At 43.8% G+C, this 23,016-nt stretch overlaps 1 protein-coding gene across 1 annotated transcript in view; it reads right to left on the bottom strand.

The window, feature by feature from the left end:
* Positions 1-15,531, bottom strand: part of LOC126198616 (uncharacterized) — a 79,915-nt gene extending 64,384 nt beyond the window's left edge. Inside the window, exon 1 of the mRNA XM_049935070.1 lies at positions 15,268-15,531. Within this exon, the coding sequence (XP_049791027.1) occupies positions 15,268-15,293 (26 nt within the window). The 5' untranslated portion in view covers positions 15,294-15,531. The remainder of the gene's footprint in view (positions 1-15,267) is intronic.
* Positions 15,532-23,016: the final 7,485 nt, after the last annotated feature.

Genomic DNA, 23,016 nt, shown 5'->3' with positions numbered 1-23,016 from the left:
AATAAGGTCACGTTGGAACATATCTTAAACCGCAGCCTTATGAGCAGGCGAAAGTCTCCGATCCAGAGCCCGAACAGACAAATCGGATGACTTATCGACAGGAACGGGTACCTCATACAACCCCACGTAGAACTGATGTAGTGTTTGCAATATGTCCTCTTGCGCCGTCACAACACTGCCGTCCTCGGTCTTGGGAGACATGATTCACGCACGTCGACGAGTCTGATGTAGTGTCAGATGGCGTAGAGAAGTCAATTCATTCGCTGCCAAAGAAATGGTTTGGATCTCATCCTTAACACTCCCATTTCACGCTGCTTCAACCGTAACAACTGCGCTTTTAAAAGCCTGTTGTCTACAATCTGTAGGGGAGCCTGATGAGCACTTTCATAAAGGGCACGTAAGATAGAGTAGTCCTCCGAAATTGCCGCGTTCTATCAGCGCAGAATCGTATCATCGTTTGTCAGTGCCTCGGATTTGTCAACTGAACCCAACATTCCTAAATGAAGGCGTATCCCGCAGTTGAACAGGGACTACGGCCCCACACTTCCTGGTTCACCTCATCTAGAAAGAGATCCTCTAAATTCACACATTCGGCATCCAAGGCGATCGAAACGATTTGACCACATGACGTGTGTGATTTAAACTGTCTCTGCACAGAGGTCCGTGAAGCTGGCGGGAACGACATCGACAGCTAAAATCCTATCACGCATCCAAACAGATAAATAAAATCTATCAAGCTATAGCAGAAAAATAGGTAAATTTTACAAGAATCAGGTATTTACAGATCCAAACATCTTGCAGACTCAGGGAACGAACTAAATCTTGCAATTTCCGACAGAAATTAAAATTGGAAGACTGGTCTACACAACGCAACACAGTTAAAATCACCACCTATCAAAATACTCTGCGGACTGTTCCGTAACAGGTAAACCACCTCTCCCTTATTAAATGGTGAATGGTTCAACGTGCGTTCGGCACCGCACGGTGCACAAAAGAGACTCAAAGTCAGGTGAAGAAAAGTACATCCTATTCTTCTACCATTATCAAGAAATACATTGACTTCATAGGGAACGGCCTCACTAAATAAATAATTTAGTCCACGTAGAATAATCGGGAGCCTCACTAAACACAATGCAAAAACAAGGTAGAGGAAAACGAGTGAAATGAACTTCTTCTAGGAATATAGTATTGTAGTAGTACATCATAGAGAAACTGACGCAACTAAGTGAGCCGCAGATCCGGATCCATCCTATTAACGCTCAAAGAAAGAAATGTATAAGCCTGCATACTTAAACAAGTAACAAAATTCGATCTGCTGATCAACTTAATTACGTCTTCGATGTGTATCAAGATTCATTGCCAAGTCCACTGAAGAGTCAGAGTATGTAGGGCTTGCATCGCAGCTCATGGAATCTTCATGTCTCTTCTTTTTAGGAGCCACCACGCGCTGAAGTTGGACGCTTTGTTTACAGTAATCACAAGGCAATACAGTAACGGCAGTCGGGGAATTAGGTTGTTCTTGAACATTAACCAAAGTAGGTGACAAACAGGGAGCCTCGAAGGCCTACTCAGCAGGAGGGGATCAATGCAATCCAGATCGACGAACAAGAGAGTAGTCTATCACAACATCTGCGACTATAGATAGGATTTCCTGGCCACCAATCGCCTGCATGGTGGTAACAACAGTTGATCGTTGATGGGTGACATCAATGGAACAGGAAATTTTAGGCACGCCTCAGTTTGCTACTGTTGAATCATTGGAACATCAGAAGGTTCAACGGCTTTTCCAACCTTGGGTGGTTCTGGAGGGGTTACCTCAATTGCGGGAGGTATACTAATAGAAACACTAGAAACTTCAGCAGTTGTTTCGCCCCATAGACCCTATCAGGAATGTAAGACTCAGTACACGGTACATTAATCGGCGATGTTACTTCAGCGAAGGGGCCGGCCGCGGTGGTCTAGCGGTTCTAGGCGCTCAGTCAGGAACCGCGCGACTGCTACGGTCGCAGGTTCGAATCCTGCCTCGGGCATGGATGTGTGTGATGTCCATAGGTTAGTTAGGTTTAAGTAGTTCTAAGTTATAGGGGACTTATGACCACAGATGTTGAGTCCCATAGTGCTCAGAGCCATTTGAATTTTTCAGCGAAGGGTGGATAAGGAGTAGACGTATCCGACTTCTCATGATCCTGCGTACGATGTCTCTTATGTTGGACTGCAGACACTGTCGGCTTGGCTTGGCAACAACAATTTCAAGATAAAGGCAGGAAGTCGGGAGCAGTAAGCTGCGCGTCCCTCTACTATTCCATTGCACCCGGAGAAGACATGACACCAACCTGTTGAGCAATACAAACGCGAACAACTAACATCAGTTTTCGATTCTGTTCAAATGAGGACTTCAATACTTATACTCGACATGGGTAATTAGACCTAAGGTGGACATTTTCACTGCATAGAAAGCACGTCCTGATTTGCCAACTATACGTTATATGAATTCAGTAACCACAGACTTGTAGATGAGAACGAATATTACGTATGTTAATGATAATGATGATGGTGATGATGATTGGTTTGTGGGGCGCTCAACTGCGCGGTTATCAGCGGCTGTGCAAATTCCCAATCCTTATTCATTCCAGTCTCCGTGAATGATGATGATGGAATGATGAGAACAACACAAACACCCAGTCCCCGGGCGGAGAAAATCCCCAACCCCGCCGGGAATCGAATCCGGGACCCTGTGATCCAGAGGCAGCAACGCCAGACACTAGACCACGAGCCGCGGACTTTAACGTTTGACTACCATCTCTACTGAACGTATTCCACTATAACATTGCAACCAGTGTTGACTGGACTACCCCTACATCACCACAATAGATCAAACCTCCTTAGTCGGCCGGGTGGCCGAGCGGTTCTAAGCGCTACAGTCTGGAACCGCGCGACTGCTACGGTCGCAGGTTCGAATCCTGCCTCGGGCATGGATGTGTGTCATGTCCTTAGGTTAGTTAGGTTTAAGTAGTTCTAAGTTTTAGGGGACTGATAACCATAGAAGTCAAGTCCCATAGTGCTCAGAGCCATTTGAACCAAACCTCCTTAAGTAAACTCTCGTCAACTTCTGGTGGGAGACTGAACTCACGGACATTGATATAATCCAGTTCCACATTAGCAACAAGCACCATACTAATGGAATCATCACGATGGTAGGGAGCCTGAGAACTATAACGCAAAAGCAATCTATCTACTTGCAGAGGATCGCAAAAGGTAGTGAAAAAGGCATCTTTATTAGAATCAAAATAGGCAGTATGAACCTGATCAGGTGTTACAAGAATACATCAACGAGCCAGGCATGAATCTTCAAAGATGCGGACTGCACCGATGGCGTGGATTTGTCAAAACTAAAGTTGACTGTACCTTTTCTTGGAACCCATGGCCGACATTATGAGTGACTTCGATGCTAACACCGGACACATACAGTAACTGACGCTATGGACCAAATCACTGTGAGACATACTCGAAGACAAAAACAAGACTGAAGGAAAGCTGTCCAGGCGCGCGCAACGCTGTGCTGAGGCGATAATCTAAAAACTTTCCCGCTCGGCGCTCGAGGTGGCTATAGCAATTTGACCACGAGCAGCGGACAGTTTGAAGAATGTGATGTAAGAAATCCATCACCTTCAATTGCTTTTTACTGTTTGGCTTGTTATCACAGTTCTTGAATATTGTACCCACTAATGCAAATGTATGTAATCACAATATGAATAACAGTACTAAGAGCAGATAGCATTAACACTGTCAGTGTTGCTACAGCTGCTAATAATAATAACAATAAAAATAAAAATAGAAGACACAAAATATATTTATGGGTATATAAAGTGATATTTTCTGACATAGTGAGCTTTGAGAGACAAACGTTTGGACAAACTGCTCTGGTTAAGGGCTTTCGGAAATGAGGGAGACCGTTATTTCAGTAGATGTCATCAACTGCCTTTTGAAGTCAGAGACGTTATTCATTTCTCTGATATAGGGAAGGACTTCATTCCACAGTCTGATTCCTGTTACTGAAAACAAGATACAGAAGACACCTGAATGATAGAGTGAGACAGAGTAGTTTTTACTTTAATAAGAACGAATGGTTCCGCTGCGTTTTTCAGACTGCAGAAATTTCTCTTTCTCAGAACTCGCTTTGTCAGAAATTATCACTTCTGTATATCATAAATTCACTTTGTCATAGTCAGCATGCTTATTCACATAAACTCTCAGGAATTATCCGAATGGGATTCAAATCGGTAGATGTGATGTACATCTACAGAAAAACCAAAATGATTACAATTCCAGGAAAAATGGGTGAGTTATTCAGTGGAAAAAGCTTCACAAACAGAGCAAGTCAATGTGTTGGTCCACCTCTGGCTCTTAGCAAGTAGTTATTGGGCTTGGCACTGACTGACAGAGTTGTTGAATGGCCTCCTGAGGGATACCGCGTCAAATTCTGTCAAATTGCTGCCTTAGATCGTCAAAGTCCCGAAATGGCAGGAGGGGCCATGACCATAGCACTCCAAACTTTTCCAGTTGGGAGAGATCCGGCAACCTTACTGGTCGAGGTAGGGTCTGGCAAGCACGAAGCAGCAGAAATTCTCGCCATGTGCGGGCGGGCATTATTTTTCTGAAATGTAAGCCCTGGATGACTTGCCATGAAGAGCAACAAAACGGAGCGTAGAATATCGTCGACCTACATCTGTGTTGTAATAGTGCGATGGATGACAACCGCAGGGATCCTGCTATGAAAAAAAAAACGCTACCCCAAACCACCACTCCTGATTGTCGGGTCATATGATGGACGACCAACAGGACTGGAATCTCACTGACTGGAGTATAACTGTCTTCAGTGATGAGTCCCGCTGCGATCTGAAACTCGACGACATCACTGAAGCCAGTTCTATTCCAGCCAATGAGATTCCAGGCCTTTACTGAAGACAATTCTACTCGAGTCAATGACATTCCAGGCTGAAGACATGTTTGCAGACGCCCCAGACAGCGATGGGGTACCAACCTGACTGTCACCTGCTGTACGGCACGACAACCAGGAGTTATGGTCTAGGGTGCCATTTCTTTCATTAGCAGAAGTCCTTTTGGTTGTCATCCGCAGCACCTTTACAGCACAGCCGTATGTCGAAGATATTCTACGCCCCGTTTCGTTGCCCTTCACGGCAAGCGATTGTAGGCTTATATTTTAGCAAGATAATGCCCGCCCACACACGGCGAAAGTTTCTACTACTTGTCTTTGTGCTTGTCAAAGCATTCCTTGGCCAGCAAGGTTGCCGAATCTCTCACTAATGAGAACGTTTGGAACATTATGGGCAGATGGTTCAAAAATGGCTCTAAGCACTATGGGACTCAACATCTTAGGTCATCAGTCCCCTAGAACTTAGAACTAATTAAACCTAACTAACCTAAGCACATCACACACATCCATGCCCGAGGCAGGATTCGAACTGCGACCGTAGCAGTCACGCGGTTCCAGACTGAAGCGCCTAGAATCGCACGGCCACCGCGGCCGGCTATGTGCAGATGGGCAGGGCCCTTGAAGCAGCTCGAGATTTTGACGATCTAAGATGCCAATACACAGAATTTGGCACGATAACCCACAGGAGCATATCCAACAACCCTATCAATCAATACTAAGCCGAACAACTGCTTTCACAAGGGCCAGAGTTGGACCGTGATACTGACTTTCTCAATTTGCGAAGCCTTTTCTCTTGAACAAAATTTCCAATTTTTCTGAGATTGTAATCACTTGTTTGTCTGTACATGTACATCACATCTACAGATATACGTCCCAGTTAGGTAATTCCTTCGTGTTTTTTTTTTTTTTTTTTTTTTTTTTTTTTTTGTCTTAGGGCAGGAGGGATGACCAAGAATGCCACTGCGCTCAACACGATACGCGGTCTGACCGCGAGGAGGTGAAAGAGAGGGAAGCTGCGAAAGCGCCGCATTTGAATGGCAGTGCAGTCGCGTTGGTTTTATATTTCACATTTCTCAACAATAGAGACCATAACAGTGTTATTTAATTATATTTGGCGCTCTTAAAACATACTATAATTTTTTTCTGATGTAAACCGTCGACCTACGGACATACAAAGATCATTTCACCGATTTTCGCACTCAGTTTGCTACTTGATCGTGACCTATATAGTTTCATAAACCAAAAATGACCTTTTTTTACACACATTTGTTGATTGAAATGTCGTAGCACTTTTGCAACCCTGCTGTGGAGACGTGCAAATGTAGATGTTCTAGACAGTTTTAATGTTAAAGTTATTTGACTTTAAAACGGGAATTACCTTTCAGATCAGTTACAGCTGCACATGTACAGGGGCGCTTTCGACTGTAACGGCAAACGGCCCCGAAAACAGCTTGGAAACACATGTAACATAGTCGGTGTCCTCGAAACGTTTATAGCACTATCCTCGTAATTCTTTCGCGGCCACAATGAATTCTTCAAGCCTCGCGTTTTCTTTAACTCCAGTGAGCGTAGTGAACTGGACTGTCTTTGTCAGAACGTGTCCCTTCTACTACGCGAGTTTCTCTTTAAATGCATCCCCATCAAATCAGAAAGAAGTTACCTTGCAATGTCTTACTGCGAACAGTGTGTCCTTTTAAAATGCGAAGTTTGCAATCAATTTTGGAAGTTCTGATTTTCGTTCCTGCACGCCTTTTTCCTGCATAAACTCAAAAATAGCGCTACGTACTTTGCAATCATGTATGAAGTCTCGTTCAGTTTCTTTGAAAACTGTTGCAACTGACAATTGAATAATGCGTGCGACCTGAGAAATTTTAACACCAATTTCTTCACGTGCTCCACGCCTACAAATTTAGTACAGAATGTTTTCTTGATGTTCAGAACAGTGATCTGTCAACCATTGTAAATTTTTGCTCTTTGATTACCAACTAAATCTTTTAATTCATTCTGCATGGTATTGTAATGTTTCATTGCAAATATGCAGTACCCGTCGCTTATGCAAATTGAGAATTCTCATCCCTCTCTTCTTTCTTTCCCATTCATTTTAAAGAACTGCGACTGTAGATCTCTAGATTGATTCTTTTTGTGCAAACAGCCTCATATGCAACATCAAGGAGATTGTAGCACAAAGAGCGCGGTGGTCCCGTGGTTAGCGTGAGTGGCTGCGGAACGAGAGGTCCTTGGTTCAAGTCTTGCCTCGAGTGAGAATTTTACTTTCTTTATTTTCGCAAAGTTATGATCTGTCCGTTCGTTCATTGACGTCTCTGTTCACTGTAAGAAGTTTACTGTCTGTGTTTTGCGACCGCACCGCAAAACCGTGCGATTAGTAGACGAAAGGACGTGCCTCTCCAATGGGAACCGAAAACATTTGATCGCAAGGTCATAGCTCAACCGATTCCTCCACAGGAAAACATCTGATATATTCTATACGACACTGGTGACGGCATGTGCGTCACATGACAGGAATATGTTGTCGACCCACCTAACTTGTACACTTAGCGAATGGGTAAAAAGATTCTTCTACCTTGCCCGATTTAGGTTTTCTTGTGGATGTGATAATCACTCCGAAAAAAGTGATGAAAACATAAGAGTTTGTCACATAAACTGAAAATAAAAATTTAAACTTTTCATTCGAGGGAAGACTTGAACCTAGGACCTCTCGTCAGGTAGCTACTCTCGCTAACCACGGGACCACGGCGCTCCGTGACACCCATTGTCCTTGATGTTGCCTATCTTCGCATGGACTACTCAGTTTGTATATTTTACTAATTTTTTTCATAGTTCCACACAACTTCTTCCGGTTTTCTCGATTGATCTCTGTTCAGTTTCTCAAGGCCTATCCACTGTGCCAACTTATAACTAAATCTGAGGGGGGTGCGATGGGGAGGTTCCCTTGTTAGCGCATGGCCACAGCAGCTAACACATGCGCTGACACGTGAGTCAATCTATAACGCACCCGTCGCTAAGTCTCGTCAACACCTAAACACAGCCTGAAATCATTTCTAATGAAAATTCATCGCATTTCACGACGCAGTTTGTGTTTGCACCTCTCTCTTCCTCCCTTTCTCTCCCCCACATCTCTCCTCTCTCTGCCCCCTCTCTCTTTCTCTCTCTCTCTCTCTCTCTCTCTCTCTCTGTGTGTGTGTGTGTGTGTGTGTGTGTGTGTGTGTGTGTGTGTGTGTGTCTGTGTGTGTGCGCGTGTGTGTTTCTCTCTTTCTCTCTCTCTCTCCCTCTCTCTCTCTCTCTCTGTGTGTGTGTGTTTCAGTAACGAGGATTGTCTTCTGTTTTTTCTGTCATTTACCAACGCATTTTACTGCATGGCTATGACTAATAAGTCCTCACAGAACAAACCGAACAGAGATATGCTCAAAACACTCGTTCAGTTGGCAAAAAATGATAAACAACCAGCGGTAATTGACAAGACGTGAAACAATGAACATGGGAAAGCTGGTGTAATGTTTATAAATGATCTTACAGATAACGAGAAATAATAGCGTGCGATGAAAAAATTACATTTGTTTCTTTGAAGTCGAAATTAGAGAGAGGGGATCAACTGCGTTGTATTGAGAAATCGAGGAACAACTTGGAGGCCCTTTTGGGTGATCTTATAAAAGAATATAAACATAGTATTGGATGAATTACAATTCTCATAGAGACATGATGCCAGTAGGACCCGTCGTGTTATTGTAGGAGACAATATGTGGAGTGCCTGCAGTTATCAAGCTGTATCTCAAAAAAGATTTGCTAGTATCTCACAAAAATGTGTGATAGTTCTGACTGATGTCAAGGTACACGAGATATTTCCCATCGACCTACCACAGTTCAGGGTCTACATTCAGACCTTAACTCTCACAGTTCTGGTTTAGAGTACCTTCGGTACCGTTTAACGGTATGTTGTTACTTGCAGCCTATTTTGATGTAATTATGAGGTGAAACATATTTTGGTATATATGTTGGAACACTTTGGCCACGTGTCGGTATTGCAAAACCTCGTTTTCCCGCAGTCTGCCTTCCGTCGGTGCATCTACCCATTGGCCTCTACCTATTTGAGTCTTTGGACACTGTTGAACACTCCACGATAATTAGAAGAAATTGTCTTTATTCTATTGCCAAAAGACCACCGTTTATGCTATATCTAAACCATGTGGCCACATATTATAACAAGTAGTTATCTTCGATTATTATTATTATCATCATTATTATTACGAGGGCTGTTTGGAAGTAAGTTCCGATAGGGTGCGAAATAGATACCATAGTGATAATTCGATGAAGCTCTGTACAAATGTATTGGGCAATGTCTCTAGCATGCCTGTCGACCGCAGCATGTCGCTCTTTTTAGCTCGCCAAGTACGAGGGCCTGGTGAGAGATTTCGCCTGATGTGATGCACCCCCTTAACACAACTGTCATGTATTTCCTTTCTCGTGACTCTGCAGGGGCAATGAAGCTGTTCCTATAGTGTCTTCGATGCGAAGTGTTTCATTACCCACGATACAATCCGTAATTGGCTCCGCTTCACTTTCATCTCTGCTCACATGAACCGTTGACCACGAAGACGACATTTTGGCGCGGACAACGACCTGCAGACCAACGTAGAGAATCGGTGGAAAGCGCAGGCGGCTGCTTTTCGTGACGAGGACATGGGAAAGATGCTACAACGCTACGATAAATGTCTAATACGGGGCGGCGACTATGTGGAGAAGTAGCTGGAAGCTGCAGATGACTGTCAAAAGTAAAACGTTTTTGATTTTCACAACAGTTTCTGTTTCGTGATTGATCAGAACTTACTTTCCGAACGGCCCTCGTATTTGTTAAGATAGTGGAACGATGACATGTTAAGTTTATGTTATTATACTGGAAACTGTACTTGTTAAAATGGCATTCTCCATGGAAAGATATTACGAGTAAGTAGCGCAACCCATTTTTTTCTGCTAGGAGGTTGGATTTATTCAGGATTCCAATACATCATATTATTCTCTACTCTTTTGGATACAAAACCATATTTTTTCAACATACTATCCGTTCAATGCGATGACTTACGCCACCTTACTGTATGCCCGCATGGTACCACTCTACTGGTCGATGTCGGAGCCAACGTCTTGCTGCATGAGTAATCTCCCCATCAGCCACGTACTGCTTCCCGTGGAGTCACTCTGAAGTCGTTTCTTCAGTTTCCTGAGGGTAGTACAGTACACTTCAGAGCTGATCGTTTCACCATGAGGGGGGATATCAAACAGAATATGCCCTTCATTGTCCCAGAAGACCATCGCCATGACTTTATCAGTTAAGGATGCGGCTTTCAATTTTTCGGCGGAGGAGAGGTGGTGTGGTGCCAACCCATGGACTGCCGTTTCGTTCCAAGATCCAGGTAGCGAACCCATGTTTCATTGCTTGTAACAATGTTCAACAGAAAATTGTCACGGTCAACCACGTAATGACAAAGCATTCCGCACAGATGATCCTGCGTTGCTCTTTATGGTCTTCTGTTAGGCAGTGAGGAACCCAGCGGGCAAACATCTTTGACTACCCCAACTGATGGACGAGTGTGCCAGCACTACCAACAGTGACGTCCTGTTGTGCAGAGAGGTGCTGGACTGTGGACTGTCGATCACCTCGAATGAGAGTGTGCACACGTTCCAACATTGCAGGAGTGACAGCTGAATGCGGCCGGCCCGCACGGCGGGAGATCGGACGGATTGCGAGACTTTGTTGCGATGGCAGTCTCTTCGGCCAACGACTCAACGCACATTTGTTCACTGCCGTGTCTCCGTAGACATTTTGCTAGCACCTATGGATATCTGCGGTGTGCTGGTTTTCCGGCAAAGAAATTCGATGCAGGTCTCTCCTTAGAACGCACCTCCATTGCAGAGACCAATTTCAAACTATAGGGCCCAAAGCAGAAATATTCCACAATTTCCTACAACAAATTTCGAATTTTTTTAACTTAAATCGGCCGAGAAAAAGAACATCTTGCTATCCGGGTTCATGGTTAAATATCGCAGTTGCAAGTTGCCCCCATATGGCTATGACAGGTAACAAAAATTTGATTTTCCGTGTTTTGTGTAAATTAAAAGTTTAAAATGTTGTCATAACGTACTGTTAAGAACGTTTGATCTTATTCGAACGGTTTAACACAATAAGACAAGTATTACAGTTGGAAACTGTGCATATGTCTTTAGGCAGCATAACTCACTGTGCGAACATCGCCAGGTTATAGTCATTTAGTGTTTGAGAATGAGAGAATTTACTTATAGTTACTTGCAATTAACTTTACACGTAATTCCAAATCTTTACGAAACTTTTTCTCGCGGGCACCCTCGTTGCCCCCCAGCAAATTATGAAAGGACAAAAGTTTATCGCTCACTACATTTTCGCTATTCGCGCAGTAAAAACTGTCGCATCTCGCTTGCCGATTTAGTTTATCACTTCTTTACTAGTAACTGTAATCGTAACACATCTTGCAAACAGCATACAGCTATGCTACTGAATGTACGTGGAACATTGCATAATTCTACGACCCAGGAGATATGACGTCATAAACATTGAGAAGCGTCAAAATCTAGCTTTTGCCTCAAACGGAAAGCAAAGTACCAACACTGTACTTATCCAGTGTTTTATATAATTAGTGCACTTAGAGACTTTCAACAAACTTTAAAGATAATTTCTAACTTTTTCTCGCCCATATCCGTAAAATCAAATATTTACCACTTTACGTCACTTGTAAAGTAATCAGACATTTAAAGTCGTTTCATACATATGGAAATTTGATTCTTTAAAGAATCTGGGGGGTTACTGGTTAATCCCTAATAAGTTTTTCTTCATTTCAATAATAAGTTCTTATCCAGTCTATATAAGGTTAGGCTTTTCAAACTTAAGTCCTCCGAGTAAAACATGTAGCATCCCGCATCAAAGTTTATGCAACACCTCGATGAAACTCTACTGCTGATTGTTCAGATCACAAATTGCACACTGTATCTTCAACTTTATCACCTATTTCTGTCATTCTACTTCGTAAGTTTGAGCAGTGCACTGGTAAACAGTGAGTACTGTCAGCTATATAGTGATGAGCTAAAATATTACGCCGGCCGGGGTGACCGAGCGGCTCTAGGTGCTCCAGTCTGGAACCGCGCGACCGCTACGGTCGCAGGTTCGAATCCTGCCTCGAGCATGGATGTGTGTGATGTCCTTAGGTTAGTTAGGTTTCAGTAGTTCTAAGTTCTAGGGGACTGATGACCTCAGAAGTTTAGTCCCATAGTGCTCAGAGCCATTGGAACCAATATATTACGAAGACCTACTTAATAGCTTGTTTGTCCGTCGATAGAATGAAACACATCATAGACACTGTGTTTCAGGAATCCGACAATTTGTTGGTAGGTTTGAGGGGATATGTGGCATTGGATGTCTATACACAGGTCATGTAATTCGCGTAAATAACCAGCCGCTGATTTGAGGAAGCGGTGATGGCACCCGACAGCGACCCGTATGGGTACAGTAGCATTTACATGAGGCGAATTTTGTTGCTAGGACGTCAACCTGAGTTCACTGCAATGCTCCTCAAACCACTGCAACAGGGTTCTGACTCAGAGGCACCCCCAATTATACTGATGAAAGATGACACCGCCGTCGGTGTTGGCATCAAGAATGAAGGGATGAAGGTAAATCGCAGCTGTCAGCGTGTTTTGGATTGCTACCACAGGTCCCATGCAAGCGCAGGAGAAGGTCTCCACAGCGTAATACTGCTCCCACCAACGTGCGTCCGTGCCGAGCAGCAAGTTTTGAGCCGCCGTTCACATCGACGACAGCGTTTCTGAAGACGACCATCGACCTAGTGTAGCAAAACTGTGATTCCTCCGAAGAGTCGACACGTTTCCATCGATAGACGGTTGAATCCCGATGGTCCTGTGCCCATTGTAACCGTAAATGATGACGTCGGGTCAACATGTGAACACGTATGGGTAGTTTCCTGCGGAGCTCAACAATGTTCAAGCTCAACAATGTACGACGAACAGTATGCTCCGAAACAATTATACGTGCACCAGCATTGTGCTGTTTCGGCAGAGATGTCACAGATTATCATCTATTCTACCCAACGTTCAGTGAAGAGTCGTGGACAACTGCGTAACAAAAATTTGACATTTGTCAAACTTGCTTATCTCAATGGATTTCTCGATTTGCAGCCCATATCTTCGCTATGGTGATCCCCCGTCAGAGGGCGGCATCCAAAATGTCGTGATGGGCGGTGGTCATAATGTTTTGGCTCATCGGTGTGTACTTAACAGGTGCTTTCTACTTTTCCCTCCCCCACTACATGATATGTGTAGCCGTTCTATGTTGCGTTTCCGGATGTCACCCCTGTACCTGGATCAGACTAACAGAGTGACTTGATAGTTAGCTGTCCACAGGGCAGATATCATAGCAACAACGAATCAGAGCACGAGTTTGGTCACACCTTCTGTCTTGTGGAGAGTTGTCATATCGCTCTGCTACCTCAACTCCCGGTTACCGGTCTCATGCGGACAACAGCGGCCTGTTACATAATTTTTCACGTGTTTTCCAATACATTTTGCTTCTCAGTGCGGTATGCTTGAGCACAACACTGCACATTAACTGGGAACGTATCAAGGTACTTAATGCAGAACTGCTGCTACCGGAGCCATATTGCGCTCACACGTAACGGCAAACCGACAACATCCCCCTTCAACTGTCAGTTCAAAATGTTCAAATGTGTGTGAAATCTTATGGGACTTAACTGCTAAGGTCATCAGTCCCTAAGCTCACACACTTCTTAACCTAAATTATCCGAAGGGTAAACACACACACCCATGCCCGAGGGTGGACTCCAACCTCCGCCGGGACCGACTGTCAGTCACTTTCTTATTCTGATCCAGGTATACATTTGTGGCCAGAGTAACTGGTTACACTGGCTTATCTCTCACGTAATGTACGGGCGAAATGGGGGCTTTTTGTCTGCTAAACTGCAGTATTTTACATTAACTGAATGCATATTTAGCCGTATGTAGCTAATAAAATTGAGCGTCTGGTCTCACGCCATTTACTGGACATCACACCATTCTTTTGGAGATATTTTTACACTGTGTGTAGTTTGAAATGGTTACGATTCATTACGACATAGCATGGGTGTGTGTGTTGTTCTTAGCACAGTTTAGTTTAAATTACTTTAAGTAGTGTGTAAGTATAGGGAGCGATGACCTCTGCAGTTTGGTCCCGTAAGAACTCACACACATTTTCATTCATTACGACATCCACGTCATTACGTGCGAATGACGAGATTCAGTTGAACGAAGATACATATAGGGTACTGCAATGTTAAGAAAGCGTCCCAGCATTCGTTGAAGCGAATCAAGGAAACTACAAAAAACACATAACACGGCGAGAATTTGAGTCACGGATTTCTCAAACGTAGCATGAATGTCTTAACCACTCGAACTTTTCACTACAAGCAATATGGTCTGAAAGATGTCCAAGAAACTTAAGTGCTGTTGCGTCATATAACCGTGTAGCGAACACAAAATGCAGAGATGAGGTCCAGGTTTAATTCCCACTCTGTGCTAGTAGGTTATAATGTTGTACATAAATCTTCGGAACAACCAAATACAAGGTCAGATACTGATAAAAGCACATTTGTTTACTATAAATCAGTGGTTACTCTGATGGTACAGTTTGAGAGCCCTGGAACTTTCATGGAACACCTTGTTTATTTCGAAGGTTAAACAAATTTTTAAAACTCAGAAAAACTTGTTTTATTCAGTGAAAATCTCAATTTTAAATCAGAACTAATAACATAGAAATCATAACAAAATATTTAAAAAATTATATCGTCAAAATGTCCGAAAAACACCACGTTATTTATAGTTTTCCACGATGCAGTTATTCACTTCCGGCGGAACGCCGCAGAACCAAGTTTGACAAAATCTGTTGTTAATGAATCGAAGAGCGAAATAAAAACTTTTTATATAATCAAAACATGTTGAATCGTGGTCGGAATATCACAGCAGTTCACTATGGATTTTACAAAGCAGAAACCTCAGCGCTGACTAAAATATTTTATGGAAGTCATGCAGTCGTACGGAAAGGAGTTCTTCAGTAAATATTAAATAATATGGCCCCCTTAAGCGCTGTTTCTTTGCTCTCACATTTCGCTAGATGCGGTGTCAACGTGAGATTGATTTTTGCTGGCAATTGTGACATCGTAAATAAATTCTCGGACAAGGAAAGTGTATAAAAGACGGTCTCTTACCTTGCTGTGGCAGTCCTCAGAACCATTCTACGATTCGCAGCCTCGGCTAAGCATCAAACAACTGGTGCGCTCAAGACAAAGCTGCGTTATCTCCCGTTATCGCCTCAGGATACTCCCAGGTGCGAAGCCGGCTTCTTGCGTGGACCCGGGCTCCACTCGTTCCTGGCACAGATTTCACCGAGCCTAGGAATCAGAATTTTCGTACAATAATGCGTTCCTTCGCACTACAATTGCCAACCTGAAAAATTGAAAACCACCACGTATGATAGTGCGTCTGACATAACTCGCAAACCACGACTGCACCCACTTTACTTTTGTCCCATCTAATGAAAATCTTGCTAAACTTATTCGGCAAATGGACTACCTATTTCACGTCCGTAACAGAAAAACATACAAACCAGAGTTAAGTAAACTCGTAAACACCAATCAGTCGCGATGGAAATGTGTAATATTAAGCTTATCACATCTCATACAATTCAGTTTTGACAACACAGGCGCCATCCTTCGGTAAACGTATCAACTACTTGCTCTTTGTACAGCGTACACTTTCATTGATTAGATGTATCTTCTCTGCGTTTATTAACTGAAAACGACGATAGATTTTAACTTGTCACAGTAGGTGTTAACTTTTTATCTCGCAACTTAGTTATCTTATGAAATTCACATTCGAAATTATCCAGTAAATTGCTACCATTTGACCCTATATTCAGTAGAAATACTTTGACTGTCACAGACACTATGGTGCAGACAAACCGTAGAATTCACGTTTCTCCAACGAAACAGTCGCCTTCACATAATTTCTGTGTGAGTTGGAACCCGAAGTGGAAAGCAGAAAAATTTTCAATGACTGTGAAAATTGGAGAATAGTGCTGTGAACTTAAGATATGAATAGATGAGAAAAGGTTGTGTTATTTTGTCACCCTAGGAGATCTCCATAGATAAGAATCGTTAACTGACTCCAACCGACATTCCGCATCTGTTATTTTGTTACGAATTTTAAACAGTCATTTAAATGTACCTCTTCCTCTACCCTTCCGTATTTCCATAATTTACACGATTGTGAGTAACTCGAATGTTTGATCATTTGTACAGTAATAATGCGTATTTCGAATTTTCATATGTCAGACTTCCACACGTGCTGTTACAATTAATACAGGTTAATGCGGTCTTTTGTGGCTGTAATAGAAGTCATACGGAGACCAGACGCGTTTCCCTTAATTTTTTATCATTACTCACGGATTTTTGTTTCTTACTTGTACGTCATTCATAGTGTTGTTCTACACGTATGTGGTAGACTTTATCGTACTGCACTTTCACTACCACTAAATACATTCACGTTTGCTTGTTGTGAAGCTCCTGTGCAATCTCGTCATATCGCGTAGATCGTGTACTTTGTTTGGATATTGGTGGATGCGTTGTGTGTGTGTGTGTGTGTGTGTGTGTGTGTGTGTGAATATAGTGTTAGCGAAAGTGCTGTGTGCTAAAATGTACTAAAACGTGATGAACTACGTAAGAAACAAAAAACTGCGAGTAACGGTAACAATTAAATACTGTTTATAGTAGTGACAGCGCAGGAACTGTTCATGATCCTGACAAACAGTGTTGTAAGAAAAGCCATAATTTAAAGTGACCACTGAAGATGTTTTAACATAAAGCGAAACGCATTTGGTCTTAAGAGACTTTTATTACAGTCGTAAAAGACGGTATTAACCTATATAACCTGTGTAACTGCAACTGCGAAAAAGAGGCTGTAAAACAAAGGAGACGACATATACGTGCTGTTTTTTTCTGCACGGTGTCGATACTTTCATTAAGTGATAGACACAAAATTTGATAGCGGCAAGACCCTAAGTGAGACCAAGTGAGTTTGTCTTGTATTATTCCACATTTTCTAAGATGATAAATTACAAAAACTCCATAACGAGGGACGTGGAAATATTAAAACCCACCGAGCAGTTGAATTTTCTTAATTTTGAGTCATAATCTTATGAAACGGATCAAACGAATCCTCAATCATAACATCCTCCTAGATGTTTTGTTTTCAAAGGGAAAACTCATCATTTCGTCACAAAACTGGGAGTACGGAACTATTCAGTGAGCAATGGTTAATTAGAGTGTTAAAGTAAAAAAAAAAAAAACGAGTTTTCATGAAACTTGCTGGAGAAAGAAAATCTGCGAATCACTAGCGAACTGACGAACTGTCAGTTCTGTTATAAGAAAGACTGAAATATAGATGATGTACTTCGTGGAGACTTACATGTTTCTCAAGTATCTTTGTCTGCCTATGAAATCTTTACGTTCAGAAATCAGGAAGGTTAACACAAAAAGTAACGTCTCATTATTTCTCTGTGTAATCGTAACTGAAAAGTACAAGCTAACCCTTCTTTTAATGAGGAGACGTAAATAGCCTTGATTCAAGTTCTTCAGGTGTCGTGCCACTCTAATCCGTAGTGTATCCGTGATGTTTCGATAGGCATGTTTTCTCCTTCCACTTTCTGCCGAAGGTTTGAAGTCCGTCTCATTATACAGAGTATTATGTCCAGTAAACATGGCTCTTAAAGGCATGCCTTAAGAGTTATGAACACTCGTTGATCTTCACTACTGTAGAGCACATATCTTTTACTGCAAGATATTTGCTATTACGAACGACCTACAGAATTCACTAAACAAATGAAGAAACATTCCTCTATTATTGTACTTGGATACTACAAGCAGCAAAGATCAACCTGTCAGAATTCAATTCTGCCCATCACTTGAAAAAGTGTGGTGAAGATGCAGTTTTCACAACAAATATACTGTTTATACAAGAGGGTCGTTTTACGCGATATGCGGTTGTCAATCTTCATAATCAACATGTGTGGACTGATGCAGATCCACACGCAGATGAAGAAGCAAGGCTTGAGTGCCGATTTTCATTTAATATGTGGGCAGGAACTATTGGCGATAGACTAATAGGAGTTTGCATACTGCCAAAAAGTTTGACTGTGGAAGGTATCTTCAGTTCTATCAAACGACTTGCTTCTCCTGCTGGTGGGGGGTACCATCCCAAGAACAGCTTGAGATGTGGTTCAGCCCATTTTCTCCGAAATGTCTTCTCACAGACATTAAATAGGCTATGGAGTGATCGGCGAGGTCCAGTAGGTTGGCCGGCGCGCTCATCCTATCTCAACCCTTGTGGCAACACTTTAAATCTTTGGTGTGTGCAAGCCACATTGGTGATATACAAACAATACAGGAACTCGTCATCAGTGTTGGCCAGCGCATTCGTGACCAACCCGGAGTTTCTCGGAGAGTGCGTGATTCCCTAAGGCGTCGAACAAAAGTATGCCTTACTATGAATGAGCAGAATGTTGAGCACCTCCTTTAGAGATGGTTCACAAGTTCAGGTCGTATATACGAGGTGCATTCAAGTTCTAAGGCCTCCGATTTTTTTTCTAATTAACTACTCACCCGAAATCGATGAAACTGGCGTTACTTCTCGACGTAATCGCCCTGACGTACACATTTTTCACAACGCTGACGCCATGATTCCATGGCAGCGGCGAAGGCTTCTTTAGGAGTATGTTTCGACCACTAGAAAATCGCTGAGGCAATAGCAGCACGGCTGGTGAATGTGCGGCCACGGAGAGTGTCTTTCATTGTTGGAAAAAGCCAAAAGTCACTAGGAGCCAGGTCAGGTGAGTAGGGAGCATGAGGAATCACTTCAAAGTTGTTATCACGAAGAAACTGTTGCGTAACGTTAGCTCGATGTGCGGGTACGTTGTCTTGGTGAAACAGCATACGTGCAGCCCTTCCCGGACGTTTTTGTTGCAGTGCAGGAAGGAATTTGTTCTTCAAAACATTTTCGTAGGATGCACCTGTTACCGTAGTGCCCTTTGGAACGCAATGGGTAAGGATTACGCCCTCGCTGTCCCAGAACATGGACACCATCATTTTTTCAACACTGGCAGTAACCCGAAATTTTTTTGGTGGCGGTGAATCTGTGTGCTTCCATTGAGCTGACTGGCGCTTTGTTTCTGGATTGAAAAATGGCATCCACGTCTCATCCATTGTCACAACCGACGAAAAGAAAGTCCCATTCGTGCTGTCGCTGCGCGTCAACATTGCTTGGCAACATGCCACACGGGCAGCCATGTGGTCGTCCGTCAGCATTCGTGGCACCCACCTGGATGACACTTTTCGCAATTTCAGGTCGTCATGCAGGATTGTGTGCACAGAACCCACAGAAATGCCAACTCTGGAGGCGATCTGTTCAACAGTCATTCGGCGATCCCCCAAAACAATTCTCTCCACTTTCTCGATCATGTCGTCAGACCGGCTTGTGCGAGCCCGAGGTTGTTTCGGTTTGTTGTCACACGATGTTCTGCCTTCATTAAACTGTCGCACCCACGAACGCACTTTCGACACATCCATAACTCCATCACCACATGTCTCCTTCAACTGTCGATGAATTTCAAATGGTTTCACACCACGCAAATTCAGAAAACGAATGACTGCACGCTGTTCAAGTAAGGAACACGACGCCATTTTAAGTATTTAAAACAGTTCTCATTCTCGCCGCTGGCGGTAAAATTCCATCTGCCGTACGGTGCTGCCATTTCTGGGACGTATTGACAATGAACGCGGCCTCATTTTGAAACAATGCGCACGTTTCTATCTCTTTCCAATCCGGAGAAAAAAAATCGGAGGCCTTAGAACGTGAATGCACCTCGTAGTAGCAACCAGTTTATATTGGAAATCCTGCTGTTTCACAGTAACAGAATATGTGTTCTCATTTGTTTACTACGTTCTATACGTCTTTCGTAACAGCAGAAAGCTTGCGGTAGAAGAGATGTGTTTCACAGTGTCGAAGATGTACAACTGCTCATAGTTCTGAAGGTTGGCATTTTAGAGCCCATTTTTACTGGTCATATTTTCTTAGTTTGGTCCGTACTACAGATTCTCGAAATATGGAATTCTTTTTAAGAGCGACAGGGGTAGATAGTGTCCCACAACATGCTCTCGGTAACCATCTAACCTCGCCCGCTGTTTACGTGGCGAGCAACTCGCACGCGCTCTCCGCCACGGCCTCACGTTACGCAGAATTTTGTCGTTCCGATTTATATAACATCCAGTCACATTATATGACGACACTCTACGGTCGACGTCAACGTGCAATAACCACTCACAGACGGCAGGTAGCAGCACTAGCAGATGAGGGTATATAAAGCACGCCGGGGACGTTTCTTCAATGCGAAAACTGAGCCATTTATCTGACATCGAAATGGGCATGATAACTTCTTTCGGCCCAAGGATGGAAGCATTTATGAAACGGCTAAGTTTGTAAATTGTTCGCGTGCCACCGTAGTTAAAGTACATCGTACACGGCAAAATGGTGCTGTTCAAAAAAATGGTTCAAATGACTCTGAGAACTATGGGACTTAACATTTGAGGTCATCAGTCCCCTAGAACTTAGAAGTACTTAAACCTAACTAACCTAAGGACATCACACACATCCATGCCCGAGGCAGGATTCGAACCTGCGACCGTAGTGGTCGCGCGGTTCCAGACTGAAGCGCCTAGAACCGCTCGGCCACAGTGGCCGGCGCTCTGTTCAAAACCAGCGTCGAGGCACTATGGTGCAGCACGGGTCATAGATGGCAGGGGTAAACGAAGGCTGCGGACATGTGTAAGGGCGAATACACATGCAACTGTTGAACGTCTGACAGCCCGGTTGAACCCAGTTGATACCAGTAATGCCACATTAACGAACGTCAGCGAATGTTCGTGCGTATGGGCCTTCGCAGCGGGCGCCTGGTTCATGCACCCATGCTGGCTGCTGTCATCTGTGACGAAGGCTGGAATTTACGCGCCATTATCGCAACTGGACGTCCACTGAGTGGTGACACGTGGTCTTTGCAGATGAATCACGTTTTATGCTCCATCGGATAGATACCTATTGACGCGTACGGTGTGGAGGGAGAGAGGGAGGGAGCGTTACGTTCGAGGGATATTTTCGTGGTATTTCCTGGATGATCACGTTATTCTGGGAGGCACAATGGATCAAAACAAGTACGCGTCTATCTTTGTGGAGCACATCCATTCCTGCATGCTGTTTGTTTTTCCTCAGCACGATGGCATCTACCAGCAGGGCAATGCAACATGTCACCCAGCTTGCAGTATGCGTGCGCGGTTTGAAGAGCACTAGGATGAGTTAACTGTACTCGTCTAGCCATCAAGTCCTCCGGATTAAAACCCAAGCATGAATCTGTGGGATCACCTTAGTCTGACTGGTCGCGTCATGGTTCCTCAACCGAGAAACCTAGCACAGATGGCCATAGCGCTGGAGTCGTCATGGCTCCACATCCCTGTCAACAACTTCCAGTACTTCACTGACTCCCTTCCTGCACGCCTCGCAGCGGTACGTGCCGCTAATGTTGGCTGTTAAGGCTATTGACAGGTGGTCAGATAAATGTGACCGGGCAGTGTTGCTCTCTATAACTGCTGCCAAGTACCAATGATAGCGAATCCTCTACCCAGATTAGATAGATCCAGTGTAACACCTGCATCAGTTGTCTCTTTAAGAATGTGTAACACAGACTTTTCTAAGAAGTTATGAGCATGTCGTGTAGTCTCAACAACTGTCCACTCCAGTCCCATCACAAAGAGACGGAGCAAGGTAAAATTATAACCAAGTTACAATCACGGGTTCGGCCTGTTCATGCAAGTGTGGTAGGCGGCAAGAACCGGAGCCAATTGATTAAAAATGGAAGAACTTAATCTGCTCGCTTATACATTAAAAATGAAATGAAATGATCGTATGGCATTGTTGGCCGGGAGACCTCGTGCGGGGTGTTCGGCCGCCGAAATTGCTGACGCCACTTCGGCGACTTGCTAGTCAATGATGCTAAAAGACACACAACACCCACTCATCTCGAGGCAGAGAAAATCGCTGGCCCCGGTGGGAATCGAACCCGGGACCCCGTGCGCGGAGAGCGAGAACGCTACCGCAAGACCACAAGCCACGGACACTTCAAAAATAATTTTCCCAAACTAACTGGAGCCAAAGATAGCTTGTCTTAAGTAGAGGTCTATCGAATGACTGGGGTGAAGCAATTTTCGTGATTACCAATTATGTGGCTCCCATGTTTCTCCTCTATACCGCCGGATTCGACTGCCAAAAGTCCACGAAATTTCGGCGGACCACCGTTCTGTCATCATAAGGTGGCACTGACGCTGAACTTCCGACGGTCAGATCCGGCAGCAAAGCCGAGAACTCTGAAAGTACCACATACGCATGGAAAGCCTCAGATCACATATTAACAATCATTTAATCCATAAAATTCTCAAAATGGAGTAAATACGCGCCACGGGTCGTTAGTTTCAAATTCAATCCAAGACAACGGCGGCACTGAGGGACCCTAACGCTTCCCGCGGTCACAGAGTTCGTACCACCCCTATGACCACCATCCTCCACATAGGTAGATCAAACTTCCCCTCAGCAGAAAGCGTAGTGAGCATCCGCATAACCGCCCTTAGTTAAGTTGGCTACAAGCCGATTACTCTCGAAGGAAGCACACAGTTGTACGGCATCAGAGATACCAGAACTGCTGAGAGAAGTCCTCTCGGAATCAGTTCGTTGCTGTTCTTGGTAGGCATCACTTCCTGACTAGCGCTGGTATAGCAGTTGCCGCGTTTTTGGCGACGTATGTGTTAGTTTCCAGCATATTGGAAGTAACCAAGCGCAGTGTGCTTCAGCTTTAGCGAAGA

Source organism: Schistocerca nitens, chromosome 8 (genome assembly GCF_023898315.1).
Source record: "Schistocerca nitens isolate TAMUIC-IGC-003100 chromosome 8, iqSchNite1.1, whole genome shotgun sequence".
In the NCBI taxonomy this organism is placed as follows: Eukaryota; Metazoa; Arthropoda; class Insecta; order Orthoptera; family Acrididae; genus Schistocerca; species Schistocerca nitens.
The sequence above is the reverse complement of the archived record's forward strand: the minus strand, read 5'-3'. Positions and strand labels throughout refer to the sequence as shown.